The sequence below is a fragment of the Stegostoma tigrinum genome, chromosome 23 (genome assembly GCF_030684315.1).
Source record: "Stegostoma tigrinum isolate sSteTig4 chromosome 23, sSteTig4.hap1, whole genome shotgun sequence".
Classification (NCBI taxonomy): Eukaryota; Metazoa; Chordata; class Chondrichthyes; order Orectolobiformes; family Stegostomatidae; genus Stegostoma; species Stegostoma tigrinum.
This window is the reverse complement of record NC_081376.1, coordinates 34,420,088-34,440,431: the sequence shown is the minus strand read 5'-3', so window position 1 is coordinate 34,440,431 and position 20,344 is coordinate 34,420,088. Positions and strand designations below refer to the sequence as shown.

At 40.6% G+C, this 20,344-nt stretch overlaps 1 protein-coding gene across 1 annotated transcript; it reads right to left on the bottom strand.

Moving 5' to 3' along the window:
- Window positions 1-2,064: 2,064 nt before the first annotated feature.
- On the bottom strand, window positions 2,065-19,928 carry kdelr2b (KDEL endoplasmic reticulum protein retention receptor 2b). Its single transcript, XM_048552588.2, has 5 exons — window positions 19,708-19,928; window positions 8,114-8,214; window positions 7,299-7,457; window positions 5,695-5,947; window positions 2,065-3,024 (listed from the first exon to the last, which is right to left on the bottom strand). The coding sequence occupies exons 1-5, from the start codon at window positions 19,796-19,798 to the stop codon at window positions 2,990-2,992; spliced, it is 639 nt and encodes a 212-aa protein (XP_048408545.1). The 5' UTR covers window positions 19,799-19,928; the 3' UTR covers window positions 2,065-2,989.
- Window positions 19,929-20,344: the final 416 nt, after the last annotated feature.

Sequence of the window (20,344 nt, the reverse complement as noted above, 5' to 3'; positions counted from 1 at the left end):
TATTCTTTCACAAAGAAATTGTTATGGGGGCAAAAAAAAATGCCCAGCTCATCTTTGGAGAATTTTTCTTGTCTGTAGTACACACCAGACAATTCCAAGTTTAACTTAGGAACAAAAACAGAAGTTGCTGAAACTCAGCAGGTCTGGCAACTCAGTTTTCTTCATAGATGCTAATGTCTCAGGACCGGTGACCCTTCCTCAGGTCTGAACCATCAACGCTGATTTTTCTTCAGTGCTGCCAGACCTGCTGAGCTTTTCTAGCAACTTGTTTTTGTTCCTGATTTACAGCATCCATGGTTCCTTCAGTTTTTTAGTCCATGGTTAACTTATTTTGGCTAATTTGCAAATCAAAACTCCTCCACTCCAGATATATTTTACTAAAAATATTGAAAAGTTAACTTACTCACACAAAGCTACCTGAATAAATGCACAAGCTTTTGTACAAAGGTTGAAACAAAATGCTGCTGCCTGTTTGAATTGTCATACCTGCTTGTCATCAGCTCTCATCCATTTGCCACCCTGTGCTTCTTGGCCAACACTAGGTCTCATGTAGAACACAGGAGCAGGAGTACGCCATTTAGCTCAGCGTCTGCTCCACTATTTAATAAAATCACAGCTTATCTGGTAGAGGTCTCAGCTTCACTTTCTTGTTGGTATTCCATAACCCTAGACTCCCTTGTCATTTTAAAAATCGAAATTTAAACAAAGTCTGCGATCGATTAAAAGTCATACCTCTTTTGCAAAATTCCAGAGTCCAACCCTAGAAACAACTTTATTTTAATCTGTCCTAAAAAGGGACGTCTTTGAGAACTGAAGAAGGGTTTTGAAGGGTCACTAGACTCATTGTTAACCTTGCTTTCTGTCCAAGGGTGCTACCCAGCCTGTGTTTCTCCACTAATTTCAGTTTTTGTTTCACTTTAGCATAGTTTTATTTCCCTAGTTGTCGTCTTCTTCACAAGAGGAAATGTCCTGTTAACTGCCATCCAGTAGTGAGATCATCTCTCATTCTTGCAAATTACATTGGATACAGTTCTAACTTGTTTAACCTTTATGATATAATCCCTCCTCCCAGGAAGGAGTTGGATAACTCTTAAGCAACACCTGGATTTTAAAATTCAGCCTAGATCTTCTCCCATTCCCCCAAGGGTTTTTTACATTCCAATTCCAGCCTCTTAAGCATCCCTAATTTTAACTGTTCTATCAATGCCTGCCACATCTTGAGCTGCCAAGATCTGGTCCTATGGCTTGGTCGCACTTCCTTTTAAGCCATTCCTTAAAACCTACTTCAGACCAAGCTTTTGATGAGGTGTCGCTGGGATTCTTAAAAAAAAATCTATTGTCATGAAACACCTCTAAAGCAGGTGAGACTTGAACTGGGTCTTCTAGCTAAGAGGCAAATAGTTGGTTCTACAATGCCTTTGAAGCACCAAAACAATTACTTTGTAAAAAGGTGTTATTAAAAAGATACTGCTTCACTTTAATGTTTAGCACATGATCTGAAAGTGCAGTCCTCTCAAATGACATGTAGACAGAAAACTGACAGAAGATGAACACACATAAACTCTTACTCCTCTGGTTGGACTAGAAAAATAACTGGCCTGGATTAGTTATCCCTCAAAATGGACACTGCAAAACAAATCCCAAAATTAACACAGGAAATAGGACAAGAAAATGAATTGGCTTTCTCTGAAGCTAGATTAATGGTCAAACAATAAAGATCAAGTTCATATGTTTTCAAATTAGGATCCCTGAATCTTACAGATTCAAAGTGTTTACATTATTAATAAAGTCAATAAAACATACTAGAAACAACAGTAAGGACATTCCTCAGTGTTATTAAGACTTTGCTTTCAGGAGATAAGTTTGAGGGTGAAAGTGTACACAGTCAGGACCATACATCCAGCAATCAATATTTGAAGGGACTTTCCAGTCCTTGCAGGTTCCTCCCAAACGAGTGTGGTGGTTGGAAATCACATCTTACACTTAATTTCCAGAAATATCTTACTGCAAAAGTTAAATTAAAATTAAGTGTACAGTGACATGTGAGAACACAACAAGCAGAAGCATTTTCCATAAAATGTTTATTTGGGGCAGTATCACAAGATATCATGCAACAGCTTAGTGTGTAAAAAAAACCAAGATAAACCTCCCAATGTTTTCAAAGAGAAGAGTGGTAGCCAAGACCAACAATTCTACAAGTGATTTGTTCAACAAAATCCCAAAGATAAAACTCAAAATGTCATGGTCCCTTGAATATCTAATGTTAAAAAGGTCCAAATCACTTTTCAGTCAGTAATATGCACATCTAGTAAGGTTTCTGTAATCTTTATTCTTTATGTTCTATGTTCACAAGAACATATGCCAAAGGACAGAATACATGCATTCCATCTGAAGGTGGTTTAAACCACTGATTGAATAAAGGAAACCTTGTCAGCCAAACAAGGCATATTTCATTACATCAGCCTCAAGAAATTCTAGTGTTTATGGGGGGGGGGGGGGGGGGGGTGGAAAGAATGAACTGTTCAAAAAAATTTGGCAAATTCAAATAAATACAGCAAGTGGTTGAAAAATCAGAGACCAGTTTTGTACATCAGATGCCATGTTTTAAGAATTAAACTGATCAGTAATTTTCAAATTTTATTTAAACAATTTGCACTTAATCCTTGTAAACAGCTAAAGGGAAACACGTTCGGTATTTCCAATTTATGCTCCAAACTTTATTTTAAACCACTGCAAGTAATTCATCCTTTCAGTATATATTCCTTTTGTAGAAAATATATTTTTACACTGTAATAAAAAAAGCAAGATGCATAAAACAGAAAACTGATGTTTGTGGTCCATCAGACTACAGAACAGCTGTTGACATTTAAATGCAATTCTTAAGTGTGTCCCCTTGCTCTCTGTCTCAAGCATCTTACATTCTTGGTAAGTTTTCTGCTTCCTCTGCTTGGATGCAACCAACGACAGAAATTTAGATGATCTTTGGCACTTAAGCTGGTAAACTCAGCTTCTTTCCTTTGAGAACTAAAGAAATAAAGATGGAGAAATATGTTAGAAGGCAACAACATTTCTTTTATGGATACTTTTTTTAAAAAAGGTGATGATATGACTTCAAAAGATGAATTGTCTCTTTAAAAAAAGATGAAAGGTTAAGACAGGGGTTAGGAGCAGTCTGCACAAAGCAAATAAAGTAAACAGCTTCAGGGGCCTTGGAGTTTTATTTTAACAAAGGTTGGAACAATAGAAACAGTCTGAATGGTGGGGTTAAGCTCCTACAGAACCAGGGTTTTTAGTTCTAGCTTTCTGCAGTTGTTGAGAGTTTTGAAACTGGACGTGGAAGCTCTTATTCCTCTGTTACAGCTAAAAACTGGGGGTGTCTTCCTGCTACTACAATTACATGAGAGACAAGCGATTTTACTGAATTTGCTTTTGCCAAATGCATTATGGGATCTTACTACATTGGAATAATTTGTTAATATTATTTTGTTCAGCATTTTTAGAGAGTTAAAGTTAAGCCAATTCTTAGTTTTATTTTGTCTGTATTTTAACTGTAGCATGAAAATAAAGTGTGTTTTGCTTAAAGTCAACTAGTTTCACTAAATTGCATCTGGAACAAAGCCTTCAACATAATTAAATATTAAGCTATCTTCTTAACATTCTTTGAAGGGGTTTGTCTGGTCTATGACAAAACCTTGCACTCATAACCCTTGCACCAAATTGCTCCACTTCAAATACTTCAATGTGAAACAACTTTTATTCATTCATGAAACATGGGTTTTATTAGCAATATCAGAATTTATTGCCCCTCTGAAGGGGATAGTGCACCATTTTGTGAATAGGAGGAAGTGGCTCACCAGCAGGGCCAGTGCAAGAGTATTAGGTGCTCTAGACAAACCTTTAGATTTATAATACATGAAGATAGACGATATTCATTGTACATTCTCATTACTTTTCACAGAATATTTAGTCAAAAGAAATGCAATGGTCTCTCCGGCTCACCAGATACAACGCTACCCATTCCTGACATGATTATTAGATGTTCTTTGCAATTTACACAACTTAATCATTGCAACAGTGAAATAAATTAAGATCGCTGATATCAACTATTGGCTTGCAACTTGGAAATAGTTGATGGTTATATAAAAGTTTGTAAAATTTGGGTAAATATAATGAAGCAAAGACAATTTGGGCAAGACTATAGTAAATACATAGAAATTCATAACGTACATCTGTAAGCACGTGTGTACCAGTAGATCTAGATCTTTCATTCCTATGTTACAGCTAGCGTACTCATGTAGTTTAACAAATTAACTTGTTCCCCCACATTAGAGACTGCCTAGTAGTTATATCAGCCCTGTAAATGACCCAATGAGCAAGGGCACTGGAATTCACACTCAGCAAGTATGTTAGATTTTCTTCCTCAAGGACATTAGTGAAGTAGATGCAGTTTTAGGACAATCTGAGTTACGAACACTAGCCTTTTTGCACAGTTTAATCAACTGCATTTCAGTTCCCCAGCTACTGTAGAAGGATATTAACTTGTTTTTGATTTACATAATTTAGCAGTCAGAGCAGTACGTTATGTATCCCATAAGTAAATACAACTAAAAAAAAAGTGTATTCCAAATCACACTGACAAGTAGGTTATTGCATTTTGGTGATGGTGTTGGCCAAGTGAAGATCAGTGGTCAGGGCAAAGCGGAACTCACTGTTTTGAATAATGCTATTACCCAATGTTGTAGAATCCCTACAGTGTGGAAACAGGCCGTGCAGCCCAACAAGTCCACACCAATCCTTGGAGCATCCCACCCAGGCCCATCCCCTTATCAGCCACCTAATCTACAGACCCCTGAACACTATGGGCAATTTCGCTGAGCCAATCCACCTAACATGCACATCTTTGGACTGTGGGAGGAAACCGGAGTACCCGGAAAAAACCCCACGCAGACACGGGGAGAATGTGCAAACTCCACACAGACAGTCACCTAAGGGTGGAATTGAACCTGGATCCCTGGCGCTGCTAACCACGGTCATCTTGAACAATCAACTAAATAAGCCTTTGGTTATGTCATTTGAAAGATCCCACCTCTGATGAGGCAAGACTTCCTCTTCATTGCACAGGAATGTCAGCCCAGGTCAATTGCTCAAGTCCTGTGGTCAGACTTGAATCTGATTACCTTTGGGCTTAACATTTTGCATTTCTTGAACCAACATTTCCACCCAGTCAAATTCATCTTCCTGTTACAACATGCAATACTAACAGAATTTAAAACCATAGACCAAATAGTCTAGGGATAACAAAAAATATATATTTGCCAAGAGATTTGCTTCTCATATTACTATTCTAAATATTAAATTGGCCTGTGATTTGGTTAATATGGTTCTGCAAGTGTTAATGAAGCTTGCATGCATCAAGTTTGTACACAACTTACTTGACAGATTTTCCCTCCCAAATGTATGATTTGGACAATGCTCATTTATTATAGTCTTTGATGGGTCAAGACTACATTTCACAGATATGTGAATTATTAAGAGATGCTAACTAGCAGTGAGATAGCTTGGGGACAAATTGGATACAAAACTGTATACTTTGTTACACTTTTTCCACCACACTCAATACAAGTACATGGGTTCCCAAACAGTATATTTCATAAAACATTGAGAATGGAAAAACACAAATGTTTGATTCCTCACCTTTTGTGACGTACAAATAGAAAAAGTCGCAGTACAGAATAGTCTGAACCAAGCCAGCCACAATAGCAATGAGGTCAAAAAATCCCTCAAAATAATAACGCCAGATCCAGTTGATAAGGTACAGGGCACGATACAAGCCAAGAAAGAAGAGATAATGAGTTGTGATGGTCTCTGCTTCACCCGTCTTGCTGATCATAAAGAGCTGGGGGAGAATTGCAACTGACTCCAGGTAAATCGAGAATGTCCACAGGATCTAGAAAAAGAGTTTTTTTAAAAAAAAACTGTTTGTATGGGAGATGCAGGATGAAACTGTAGTTTAAATAAAGTCATAGATTTTTGTCATCCAACAGCATTGACTTATGCAATCCCATGTTGCAGTTCACCAAAACTCCTTCCAGAACACCTTCCAAATCTATGATCTTTACTACCTCGAACTAGAGTAGCAGATGCCTGGAACCACCCTATCCTTCAGTTCCCCTCCAAGTGAGGAGCTAATACACCTCTAAAATAACTTGAACCCTTTCACTGTTGTCAGTACAATATCCTGGCACCCCCTTGACTGATAGCACAGTGGGTACATCAACACAAGGTTCAAGGACATAGCTCACCACCACTTTTCAATGTCAAATAAGGATTATTAAATGCTAGTGCTGCTAGCAATCCCATGAGAGAACAACATTCTGATATTAAAAACAAAAGACAACACTAAGTTTACTTAAATTCTGTTGCCACTGTTCTATTCTGCAATGCACAAATTCCAGAAAACTCTGCAACACACCTCTTCCCATCGAAACCAGTTGCCATTTGAATCATTACAGTCTCACGATCTCAACTCTAGCTCACCTCTGGAGAGCAAATGAATAGCATCTAAACACAAATTTAAGTATTAAAATATATTAAAACTAGATGGCAGCAGATTTCTCAAAATCAAATCATCTTTGATCCAACAACAAAAAATAGACTTTAAAGGCCAAATTGGATCCTTCAGGCTGCAATATTGGTATGAATTACATATCCCTTGTTACCCATAAAGTAATAAGTGGTTTTGTTTTTGGCATTTGAATGACTTGCTAGTTCAATTCACAGGGCATTCAATAGTGTTGGTTTGAGACTGAAGCCTCATGCAAGACTGAGAAAGTTCAGTTAGATTCCTTCCTAAAAGTTTCCTGCAGTCCCTTCGTTCTAGTAATCTGTACCATATTTCACTTGCTGATCAAACATTAGAACAGACCAGCAGATTTAAAATCACACTCCGGCCAGCTACTAAATGATTATTCAAAAAGGAGGGATTTCAGAGCAATGTTAGTTCTTCTACACCACACTACAGGCTGCAATCTTAATGGGAGATGCAAAACAGAGTTAGAGGTTATTGAGGACAATAATCGAAAACCATTTCCTTATGCTGCTGTTACACATTTGAGCCCAACACAAAAATGCTCTGGCAGAATCTCCAATCTATGTCCTCACCTGGGACAGATAGATGGCGACAATTGGAAAAGTAAACAAAACTCCAAACAGCTTGTACTTAAACTTGGGTGGAAGACAGAAGCTAATACTTTGGGAACAGCTTGAAATCACCAAATACAATATAGAAAATTATTTACCTCCATCGGAGAGAAGTCATGATTGACAAGGAATGACAATCCGCCCACAGGAACAACCAGAAATTCCGCTCGGAACGTATCGTGGTTTCCATCATAGGTGGCCTTAAACTTGAAGTAGATCAAGTACACCGTGGCAACTGAGCAAGAAATGTAGATAACCTTAATTTTGTAAAAAAGAAATAAGGGGCAATTATTAACACAAAAATCTTGGTCCAAGCAAACCTCAATGATTGCGAAAGTTATTTAAGCACACGGAAGCTCATGGAGACCGGCTATGTTTTTCCCCTTTGGAATGGCTATGCTGACATACAACTAGATTCAATACAATTGTGTCTGCAGCAATATCACAGTTCATTTAACACACAGGATGTCAATACACTTCTGTTAAATGTTTATCAAATCAGGTCATTGATTTCCAAGCTTGTGTCGTGTAGAATCACCAAGCTAAAAACTATAGAATCTTTGAAGAATACAGGAAAGATACAAAGGTTAAAACCATGATCTACCAGAAACTAAGTACAGCCAGTCTAGGATGTAAACTGAAACAAAACAAGAGCAACATTCAAAGCAGCGAGCACAAAATTTGTAAAGGAAATAACGACTTATAACAAGCACAGAGAAATTGTGTACGGTGAGTATGAATATGCAAGACTTGGACAGTATAGAAAACAAACTTTGGGATGGTGAAGACAGACAAAGATATATGTTAACCCACAGCAAAAGTTCCACTGCACAACACTGCGAAGAAGTAATCCTAAACATCTGCACTTGGAAGTGTGTTTGAAATAACATTCACTCCACTGCCTGAGACTTACCTTCATGGAACTGTTGTAGAGAGAAATGAAAATAGTGAACAAATCCAGGTATCGAGTGAGAAAGACCAATGCAAACAGAATCTGACTCTTCCCAGAGATACCTGGAGGATGAACAAAACACAATGCAAAAATGCAAATAAGAATTCTTATTTTTAACCTGAAACAAATTAGATGAATGCATGCATAAATTAAATACAAAGAATTGTTTTAGAATCTCAAATCTGCATAAATGGGGATTCTAACTATCAGTTTGATAGTTAGTATTATATTTTGTATTAAGACAATCAGATTGCAAAAAGCATTACAAATACCCCATGGGTGGCACATTACTTTAGGTCAACACCAATATTTTCACACATTACAACATCTGTGTTGCTTTGCTCACTGCTATCAAGCTTTGTTGCAATTACTTCCATTGAACCAAAAGCCCCTTCATTTTCCACTTACGTTTATGCAATAGCACCTTACTGGAATTTTTGCCCAGGAAAATCAATTTTCCCAAACTGAATTTAATCTGCCATTTGTATGGCAACATTCCTGACCCCTTTTGGGATAAAAAGGCATAAGACTGGGCAGGGATGGGGGTTCTTCAGAAGAAGAGTCTCCCCAGATATAATCTATTTTTAAATTGATCATAGGGTTATCCAAAGTTAAAATGTCAATGGTGCACTTTCAAATAAAAGCTGCTGTTTTGTGCTAAGTAGGTTAAAAACGCCACTCAGCTGAGTTCCTCAGCCATACTTCACCGGGGAGATGGTGGTCTCTTTACATTCATCTACAGGAAGATATTTGACAGCCTGGGAATAGGTCATGTGCACACAAAAATCAATCTACCTACTGTAAGCATATGGAATTGATTTGACTTGGATCGCATTAAGCCACAGGCAGAGATTAAAGACTTTGGCAAACCTTGGAAACAAAAATGAACCATTCTCATAGTTCCTTGCAAGTGGCGTCACTGGTCAATAGGATAGTGAAGGCGGTGTTAGATATGCTTGCATTTATTGGTCACTGCACTGAGTATAGTTGTTGGGAGGTCATGTTGGGGCTGTACAGGACATTGGTTAGGACACTGGTGGAATACTGCCATGTAATTCTGGTCTTCAAGCTACAGGAAGGATGTAGTGAAATTTGAAAGGGTTCAGAAAAGATCTACAAGGATGCTGCCAGGGTTGGAGGGTTTGAGCGAGAGGGAGAGGTTGAATAAACAGGGGCTATGTTCCCTGGAGCAATAAAGTCTAAGGAGTAACTTTATAAAAGGTCCATAAAAATCATGAAGGGTATAGATAGGGTAAATAGACAAGGTTTTTTTTCCATGCAGTGAGGAAGGCCAAAGCTAGAGGGCATAGGTTTAAGGTAAGAGGTGAAAGGTTTAAAAGGGACCTAAGGGTCAACATTTTCATGCACAGGATGGTGCATGTGTGGAATAAGCTGCCAGAGTTAAGTGGAGGAGGCTGGTACAATTACGTTTAAAAGGCATCTGGATGGGTATATGAATAGGAAAGGTTTAGAAAGATATGGGCCGAAAGGTCTGTTTCTACACTGTACATCTCTTATAACTGAGACTGCAATTCAAAGTACAAGAGATTTAGAGATAGGGACATTTAAAGGTATGAACTTAACCAATATTAACATACTGTGGTTCAGCTCAAGAAAGGCAAGGTATTCGCCCAGGTTAGCCAAAGTCAAAAACTAATGAGAATCAGGAGCATTCTCTCATCAGTCTAATCACGTGTTCAGAATAATTTCCAGGTTTGACTCTGATTAAATACTTCTCTTCAATATTTAATTTGTCTACTTACACCGACGGGGAGAATATTTTTTACATAGCATCGGACTTGATTTAATTTCACAACGGCCTGTGAGCAGTAAGCTGTGAAACTATTATCATTAGTTGGCTATGCAAATACCAAGATGCAATCAGTACAGTTACTAAAAACTTTAATGATGCCATTCTGAAGGACGGTCACTGGACTCAGAACGTCAATTCTGATTTCTCTTCGCAAATTCTGCCTGACCTGCTGAAATTTTCAGCAATTTCTGTTTTTGTGTTTAACATCTGCATTCATTAGAACCCATAGGACTTACTATGTCCACTTACAGTAACCGAACTTCTATATTTAGTTGATGGAAGCAAACAGACTTCAAGTTGAATGGAATGTAGCACCACAAACTGGAATATTAATGCTCTTGGAGGTGAGAAGGAATAAAGACGTACACATACTCAGGCCTCACTGGAGCAGCAGCATAAACTCTTAACTGCTTCACCGAGCATCTCAAAATAATTAATGATTTAGCTGTTATCTGGTTATAGCCAAAGGGTTAATAAAACTGCTTTCCTAATTGTCACAGTACAAGTGCTTTTGACCAACACAATTATACTGGAGTCATTTGCATCGTACATTCACTTCAAAATTTAACATGCCTGTCAGGGTCAACAGCATATATTAAAAACTTATTGATAATGGGAACTGCAGATGCTGGAGAATCCAAGATAATAAAACGTGAGGCTGGATGAACACAGCAGGCCCAGCAGCATCTCAGGAGCACAAAAGCTGACGTTTCGGGCTGAGACCCTTCATCAGAGAGGGGGATGGGTTGACGGTTCTGGAATAAATAGGGAGAGGCGGACCAAAGATGGAGAGAAAAGATGATAGGTGGAGAGGAGAGTATAGGTGGGGAGGTAGGGAGGGGATATGTCAGTCCAGGGAAGACGGGCAGGTCAAGGAGGTGGGATGAGGTTAGTAGGTAGGAGATGGAGGTGTGGCTTGGGGTGGGAGGAAGGGATGGGTGAGAGGAAGAACAGATTAGGGAAGCAGAGACAGGTTGGACTGGTTTTGGGGTGCAGTGGGTGGAGGGGAAGAGCTGGGCTGGGTGTGTGGTGCAGTGGGGGAGGGGACGAACTGAGTTGGTTTTGGGATGTGGTGGCTTGTTTTTACTTCCAGAAACTGCATTTAAAACACAAACTGTATTCTGAACTTCATATATCCTCAACCCCATTCAAACACAGCTCAAGATGATATGGACATTGATACAGGTAAAGTATTCCAACATGCACCTCCACTGCCCCCTTTGGCTTCCTCACATTCCCCTCTCCCAAGAATACTATATCTGGCTAACAAGATGTATGGAGAATAAATGCCGGTCCTGTCAGCAATGTTCATCCCTATAATGAAATGATTCCAGACATAGCTGGTTTTAGATACCTTGCTTTGTGAAGAGATTTCATGCACAATTGCAAGAATGAGACATAGCTGAACAGTGGGATCAAAGCAAATTTCAATTTGTCCTCAACAGACATTCAAATGCATAATCTGAACAGATCTCTGAACTCTGCCCAAAATGAAGAGAATACAGTGCAATTCAGGTCAACGGTAAAAGCATCACTTCCACTGAGGCTGGACATTTAAACAAATCCATTCTAGACTGGGTAATGTTTTCCTGTTAAATAGTGTTCTCTTCTTACAACCCAAATTACACCACTGGCTATTACCCGAGAAAACAGCAGTTTGAACAGGAGTTAACATTATGAGGCAGTACACATTTTGGAAACTGCTGTGCTGTCCCATTTGTCTGTGCAGTACAGCAATTGCCTTTGTAATGGTGACCTGTCTGCCCCCTACATACTACAGGAAGACTACTGCAAGAAAATGTATTATCCTGGATTAGCAGATTAAATGCGCACTTTCACTTTTTCCTGTGGAGTTCATCCAATCACCTTGTATCACCTTTAATAGGTGCTCCAACAGAAACCTTTTACCAAACAATTCCACTGAGTGGATTGAGAAATGTCAATTTGTAGACTGCTAAGAAAATCAAGCAGAATTTAAGAGGATTTCAGTCTCAATGCTAAAGAGCATTTAGGTCTGCTATTAATCTATGCCAAATATTGATGATTAAAACAAGAGCCACCAGGAAATCTAAATATAACCCAAGACATTGAAATACAAAGCTAATTAAACGTGGTTAAGTTTCACAACTGAAATCAGCTCTATGCAGAAATGGCCCAATTTGGAAGGACACTGGATGTTTTTTTGATTGAGACAAAAACACCTAAAGTCCCACACATGCATTAATGAGCACAATCTGTTTTAACTAATGAAAGCATTTAAGCAATGCATGCTTAAAAATAATTCAAAACTTTACTCGAGGACAGGCAATTAAATGTACAGACTATTTGAAAAAAATCAGCACGAGTTCACCAGTCACCTAGCTGGAAAACTAATCAATAAATTATGCAGCGAGGATATATACTTGCTTCCAGACGGGTTTAAACATTTAGAAGAGCTATACTTTGCAATATTTGGCTCCCAAAATGATGTATTCTGCATCTTTCTTTTCAACTGCAAATACAATCTTTAGCATCTGAACAAGCAAACACCATGTGTTGCTGGAAACCTGTCTGATTGAAAAGCGACAGCAATGAAACAAAACTGTCATTTCATAAAACCATTTGACTATCATTGGCCCTGTTATTAACCTTTCTGCAGCATAAATTTAATCAAACCCTAGATAGATCTGATTTAAAGGAGAGGGACAAAGTAATGAAAACATTTACTTTGGGAATCACACCTAGGACCTCCTGGTCATGTATTTCTGTAAATGCTGTGCCAGACAAGCTTTCTGGTTGTATTTCAGTGTTTAATCTTCAATGCATGTAGGAGGATAGATACTTATTTGGCTAGCTTCCAGAGCTAGAGCAGACATCAATTTCTTTGGTACATAATGGCGTTCAAATAACCAATCCCGGACATGTGTCTTACAGTTTGTGACTTTTCCCACGATTTACAATACAGCTGCCTAACGTTCTTTAACAGTCGGGAGCCACTGATTTGAAAAAAAACTCTTGATGGTAACTGGATTTTAAAACTAGTGGTGTAGGGTTAATGCTAAATATATTGAGAATATCGATTTACGATAGTAGAGAAAGCAGAAGCTGCAAAAAAAATAGCTGGATTAACATTCAGCAACATCAGCCCGATATTTAAACAAAAATTGGAATCCAAGTTAGTAACAAGGATTCTCTCTCTCCACAGTACTTCTGATCCTCAAATCAATTTCAAATCCTTCTCATAACAAGGGCATGTGTCGCCGTGATTTGATGGTACTGGCAGGCACCAAATGCAAATAAATGTTTTGTATCTTTGCACAATTATATCATTGACTGTCCACACTCAAGAAGCAGCCCCAGAAGCTGGCAGTTATCTTTTTGAGAATAACAAGGTGTAGAACTGGATGAACACAGCAGGCCAAACATCAGAAGAGCAGGAAGGCTGATGTTTTGGGCCTGGACCCTTCTTCAGAAATGGGGGAGGGCAAGGGGTTCTGAAATAAATAGGGGAGAGGCAGATAGAAGAGAAGATAGAGGAGACAGACAGGTCAAAGAGGCAGGGATGGAGCCAGTAAAGGTGAGTGTAGGTGGGGAGGAAGGGAGGAGATAGGTCAGTCCAGGGGGGATGGACAGGTCAAGGGGGTGGGATGAGGTTAGAAAGTCGGAGATAGGGGTGGGGCTTGAGGTGGGAGGAAGGACAGGTTAGGGAGGCAGGGATGAGCTGGGTTGGTTTTGGGATCCAGTAGGGGGAGGGGAGATTTTGAAGCTCGTGAAGTCCACATTGATACTATTGGGCTGCAGCGTTCCCAAGCGGAATGAGTTGCTGTTCCTGCAACCTTCGGGTAGCATCGTTGTGGCACTGCAGGGTGCCCAGGATGGATATTGTTGTCTGAGGAATGGGAGGGGCAGTCAAAATGGTTCGCAACTGGGAGGTGCAGTTGTTTAGTGCAAACCAAGCGTAGGTGTTCTGCAAAGCAGTCCCCAAGCCTTGGCATGGTTTTCCCAATGTAGAGGTCAGTCCAGCTCGTCCCCGCCTCCCCAACATGTCCTTCCTCCCATCTCATGCCCCACCCCCATCTCTTACCTACAAACCTCATTGCACCCCCTTGACCTGTCCGTCCTCTCTGGACTGACCTATCTCCTCCCTGCCTCCCCACCTACACTCACTTAGACTGGCTCCATCCCCACCTCTTTGACCAGTCTGTCTCCTCTCCACCTATCTTCTCCTCTATCCATCTTATATCTGCCTCCCTCTCTCTCCCTATTTATTTCAGAACCCCCTTCCCCCTCCCCCATTTCTGAAGAAGGGTCTAGGCCCAAAACATCAGCGTTCCTACTCCTCTGATGCTGCTTGGCCTGCTGTGTTCATCCAGCTCTACACCTTGTCATCTTAGATTCTCCAGCATCTGCAGTTCCTACAATCTCTGAAACAGATTTTTTTTGCTTGAGGTAATTTTACCATCCCTTTCAGCTGCACATACTGTTTGAACAGGAACAGGCTTTAAGGACTTGCCACTCATGAGAAGATATATGATATATTCAGGAAGTACTTCATTAGCACTTCAATTTCACAAATTTCTCATCAAAAACCTGATGTTATTGGAGGAAAAACCTGCAACTGTATTAATATTTGAGGAAAGGACAAGCAGTTAAGCTGTCTGTTTGATCAGCAGCAGGAATTGTCAGCTACTAATCCACAAAGACAAAACAAAAGGGCAAGGAAAGACAAGCAAGCAGTTCTACAAAAAATTTCACCCTTCAAATATCCAAAAGCATTTCAACTCCAGCAAGATAACTTCTGAAATTATGTTGGGCAAGGGTGAACATTGATCAGGACACCAACCACTCTCTAGGTCCTCTTTTAAAATACTATTGTGGGATTTTTTATATTCGTCGCTGAGGGCGAACAGGCCCTGTTAACATCCCATCCAAAAGATGACATCCAAAAATACAGCACTACCTTATTATTGAGTCGTCAACCCCGGTGACAAACTCTGGCTTTTGAATTCGGGCTGGAATCACAACCTTCCAACTCAGATTAAAACTATTATGGTAGCACATTTCTGATCATCAGTGATGTGTTATCTGCAAACAGTTATGACAAGGTTAACTAGAAAAGGTTATTAAAAAGGTGGGTCACAAGCAAATGCAAATTATATTCTCATCGATCTGTATTTTAGAGTTGCAAAAAAATCCAAATAGCAGACCAAAGTAGCACAGCACACCGACAATTTACTCCAATTCAATGACATTAAAATCCTCCTTATAAATTTGTTACAGCTATTTCACAATTGTTGGTACACAATAATACAGTGCAAATACCATTACAGGTATACAAAAAATATTCAGCAAACAACACTCAAAAGATATTCCCTTCCAAGCCCTGTTGAACTTTGCCTTTTGGCATCCATTCCAAAGAAAACAGTATCAGTTACAATTTCAGCTCTGCAGTGAGCCTGAACTAGGTGTGACAAGTTGTTCAGTTAGGTCCATAAATGCTCTACAGCAAAACTAAAGATGGCAAACACACATGTAGAAATATCCAGAGTGGAAACGGAGTTAAATACTCAAGTTTTGTTAATTGGATGCTAAAATTCATCTGTACCTATGAACTTTACGTAACAGGAAGCTACTCCACCCTCTTACCAAAGAACATACACGGAATTTGATGAGTCTTGTATAACTCGAAATACAAATACAAGGGAAATCAGTTACTAGGATAAGGACTTGTAAAGGTTAGCTTGACAGTTGGACAGATGTACAAACAATTTGACATGTACAGTTAATGCAATTGTTCTAATAATAGTTAGATGTGATATGGGAATTGTCAATCCTATATAGGCCCACAGTATGAGATAACAAGGTGTAGAAATGGATGAACACAGCAGGCCAAGCAGCATCATAATAGCAGGAAAGCTGACATTTCGGGCCTAGACCCTTCTTCAGAAATGGGGGTGGGGCAGGAGCTTCTGAAATAAATGGGGGGGGGGGGGGAGGGAGGGAAGAGGCGGATAGAAGATGGGTGGAGAGGAGACTTACTGGCCCTGTTCCTGCCTCTTTGACTAGTCTACGTGAGTGTAGGTGGGGAGGGTAGGGAGGAGATAGGTCAATCCAGGGAGGACGAACAGTTCAAGGGGGTGGGATAAGGTTAGTACGTGGGGGGGGGGTGGGGCTTGAGGTGGGAGGAAGGGATAGGTGGAAGGACAGGTTAGGGAGGTGGGGACGAGCTGGGCTGGTTTTGGGATGCGATAGGGGGAGGAGAGATATTGAGGCTTGTGAAGTCCACATTGATGCCATTAGGCTGCAGAGTTCCCAAGCGTAATAGGAGTTGCTGCTCCTGCAACCTTCGGGTAGCATCGTTGTGGTGCTGCAGGAGGTCCAGGATGGACATGTCATCTGTGGAATGGGAGGGGGAGTTGAAATGGTTTGCGACTAGGAGGTGCAGTTGTTTAGTGCGAACCGAGCATAGGTGTTCCACAAAGTGGTCCCCAAGCCTCTGCTTGGTTTCCCCAATGTGGAGGAAGCCACAACGGGAACATTGGATGCAGTATACCACATTAGCAGATGTGCAAGTGAACATCTGCTTGATGTGGAAAGTCTTCTTGGGGCCTGGGAGGTGTAGGGGCAGGTGTAGCAGTTGCAGGGAAAAGTGCCGGGAGTGGTGGAGCTGGACAGGAATGTGGAGCAGACAAGGGAGTCACGGCCACAGTGGTCCCTCTGGAAGTCAGATATGGGTGGGGAGGGGAAAAATGTCTTTGATGGTGGGGTCGGATTGTAGATAGTGGAAGTGTCAGAGGATGACGTGTTGGATCCAGAGGTTGGTGGGTTTGTACGTGAGGGCAAGGGGGATTCTGTTTTGGTTTTTTTTCTTTATTGTGGGAGGGGGTGTGAGGGATGAGTTGCGGGAAATATGGGAGACATGCATTTTAACTGCACAAGAAAAATTAAAATCTAAACTTTAAGTTTTGAACTTAAAAGCTGATAAACTTTAGGAGAGACAATGACCTATTGATATTATTCGTGGACTATTAATTCAGAAACACATAATAGTTATGGGGATCTGGATTTGAATTCCTGCCATGTCAGAGGGTGGAATGTGAATTCAATAAAAATCTGGACTCATGACTAATGATGAATCTACTGTAAACTGTTTAAAAAACCCACCTGATTCAATAACAGCCTTTTTGTCTCCTTTCACTCCCTCAATTACTACAATAATTAGAGAGTTCACCATCCTTGTGTGGTCTGACCAACATGCAACTCCAGACCTGCAGGTGACTCTTCTGGGCAATGAGGGACGGGCAATAAATACTGACCTAATGAGCCATACTCTCATCCCATGAGGGAAGTAAATAATGCACTGCAGAGGTGAGCTGTAATGCTCGTATTCAATTAGATAGGATTTTCTTTCCCAAGCAAATGCCTTATTTGTATAACTTAAAAGGCACATCAGTTGAGAGCAGTTTAGTTTAAAGCTAATAAGGGTCACAGAGGCAACAGATTGTGATTTTCTGGCATTTTTAAGACCAAGAAATACATTCCAGAACTGCAAATATTCAGTATATTAAGACATCAAAGGGTTTTTTTTTTGAAAAGGTAAAGTACTTCAACCTGCAATTTGCTGTGTTTAAAGCAGTGGTTACTAGATCAAAGTTGCAATCTCTGACCTTGATGCGCTCAGAAACATTTGATTCTCTCAAAACAGCATTGAGGTAACCAGAGGACAGAGTGCTGTAAAAGCAGGTCATCCAAGTTATTTAATTTGTCATACTGCATTAAGACAGAATTTTACAGTATAATCAAAAAGAAACGAGCTAAATTGTCCACTCTTCCCTCAAAATGACAGCATTGTAATGTTTCCCATACCCTCAGTAATTGTGTTAACTGACAATGCAAAGGTTAGGACTAAAGATGTGCTCAAATTATAGTGCCTTTATTTTTCCAGATGTGCAGTTGACAGACTCAGCAATATATCAGACTCTAGGATGTCCCTTGGCAATTCTTAACGAGCAAAGAGCCCACATGTCTTTTTGCCCAAATTCATCACATAAATTAAAGAAATGACAAACAACGTTGATACACTGTACTGGAATCAAGCTAGCAAAGTAACCATTGGAGAAAAGATGAAGCAATGGATTATGAAAAACACTGATTAAGAGAAAGGAAATTTCTATCTAAACTAAAGCCAGCAAGAAGCTGTTCAAGTTACAGGACTTTAGGGAAGTCACACGCAACTTCCAACTATTCAGGGTTAGGGAGGTTATGAAGCGAAGCATAGAAAATAGCCAGGGATTCTTCACAGTCCCTTTGGCTTCAGCATAATTTGCTCAGCAATGAGTGACTGAACGTTTTATGGATAACAATCGCTTCCCAATTTACACAAGTATCATGCCTGATAGTGTTTGACAGGCTAGTTCATTGACAAGGCCTGAGTGTATAGTCTGTCACAGAGGGCAGAGATTTTATCTATTTACCTGCAAGCTAACACTGTACCCTATTGGTCAGCTCTCCGTTGTTTAAATAAGCATCGAGGAGCTTACTAAGTTGGCAGTTCCACTTTTAGCTAATAAAGCTCCAGTTGTACTCGCGTTCGTTGTATTCCTTTCAGGTCAATCAATTCACCCGTTAGGTGGTGCAGCAGAAAGCTCAACCGCTGAACAGTCTCGACATTTTTACACCTTAACATGTTGAATATTAGTGAATCGGATGTAAATGATACGCATGCGTTAAGCGCCAAAGGAGAAGCAGAAAGATTAGGATTCACAAAATGCCATGTAGTTTTCCAACTCAGAGCACAATGCCTGAACTAACACAAAGGTTTGACGTGTTAAACACTGATCAACATGAAGCTAAAAATGTACATTCGATCTAAACAATTTTTTCTTTTATAGAGTGTGAGAGAGCAGCTCCTTCCCTCGCCACACCTACAACCGGCTGCCACGTCAGAGCAGGACAGGCAAACCGAGGGCCACACAATAGAGAAAGACAGCAGAAATGAATTAAACAGTACAAAAGCCTTTGGAGCAATCGTTGAACTTTGGCAGCTACTCGTTATGTAAACACAACCGGTGGCTTGAATCTTCTAGGCGCGCCATAAAAGTCGGATGAGAAAGCAAACTTGCGAATAGAAGCCAACTTCTAATGAAGTGCTCGCCAAGCTTTTGCACATTATCAGCAAAAATGCATTCGAAATAGATCAATGAATTTAATTTTTTAAAAAAGAAAATCAAACTTCCAGCTGCAGAAATGAAACTGGTGCGATGTGATAGGAAGTGAAGAGGTGTCTGTTGTGCGCATGTTTTTTTTGGAGGGGGTCACTGACCGCTGTCCTTTGTCAGGTAACCGGACTCCACCAGCAGCTGAATTAATCTACCCAGGTCACTTCAAAAAAGAGGGGGCCAGCTTCCACCAAGAGGCAGACGAGGCCGGGCAGATAGATTACGCTGGTTAACCGCACTCCAGACCACCAACACGCTTTCTACATGTCAGCAAATATTAAGAACAAAACACTGGAACCAGAAATTATTACGATAATTCATGTTGGGGATAATTCATGGTTATCACGTAAGGGTTATTTAAGATTAACACAAACTCACTGCTTCCTGGTTTTACCTCCTTGCAAAAGAGTAGTTAAGGTAAATATTAAAATGATATTTTACGTGATTTGAAGTAAAAACGTCCCCAACCCCTCCGAAATCCTGGGGCCTGGCGACCCACCTCCTCCTTCCCCCATAGCAACCGACAAGTCCGGTCCGGAACCTACCAGCGCACGACCGGGTCTTCCATATCTTCAACAGCAGGATGACTATTGCCATTAAATGCGAGAAATCGCCGGCCAGCCGAAAGATATTCATCGTGAGTGAGCCGAAAGAGGCAGTGTGTGTGGGGGATATAGAGAGTCCAAATCGGAGCCCGTCCGACGGTTGAGCTGGAAAAGCTCCTCCTTCCGCCGGCCGTCCCCCTCAAAATGGCGGCGGCGGCGACGTGGCCCGGGGACGTGGCCAGCAGTGCTCTGCATCATGGGAAATGTGGCAACGTCATAGTTTCCAACTCCTCACACGGCACTCGCAGGCTAAGCCACGCTCCTTCCCAACTCCCGGACTCAGACCAGGCCACGCCCCTCCCCGCCCCCTCGGACATGGCCACGCCCTTTTTGCATCCTCCGCCGCCCCGACCTGCCTGGGGATTTGGTGGAAACACCAGTAACTTAGAGTTGCGCTTCCTCCAAACTTTAGATGCAGAAACATGCCATTGGCCCAAATGTTGTTAAGTCAGTTGTACATGTAAGTGTTCACTAATAACACAAGATAAGTTTCACCCATCAGGATATAAAAGACTTCTGACGCAGGGGCACCAGAGTCGGAAAAGTCAACTCTGCTTTCTCTGCACAGATACTCCCA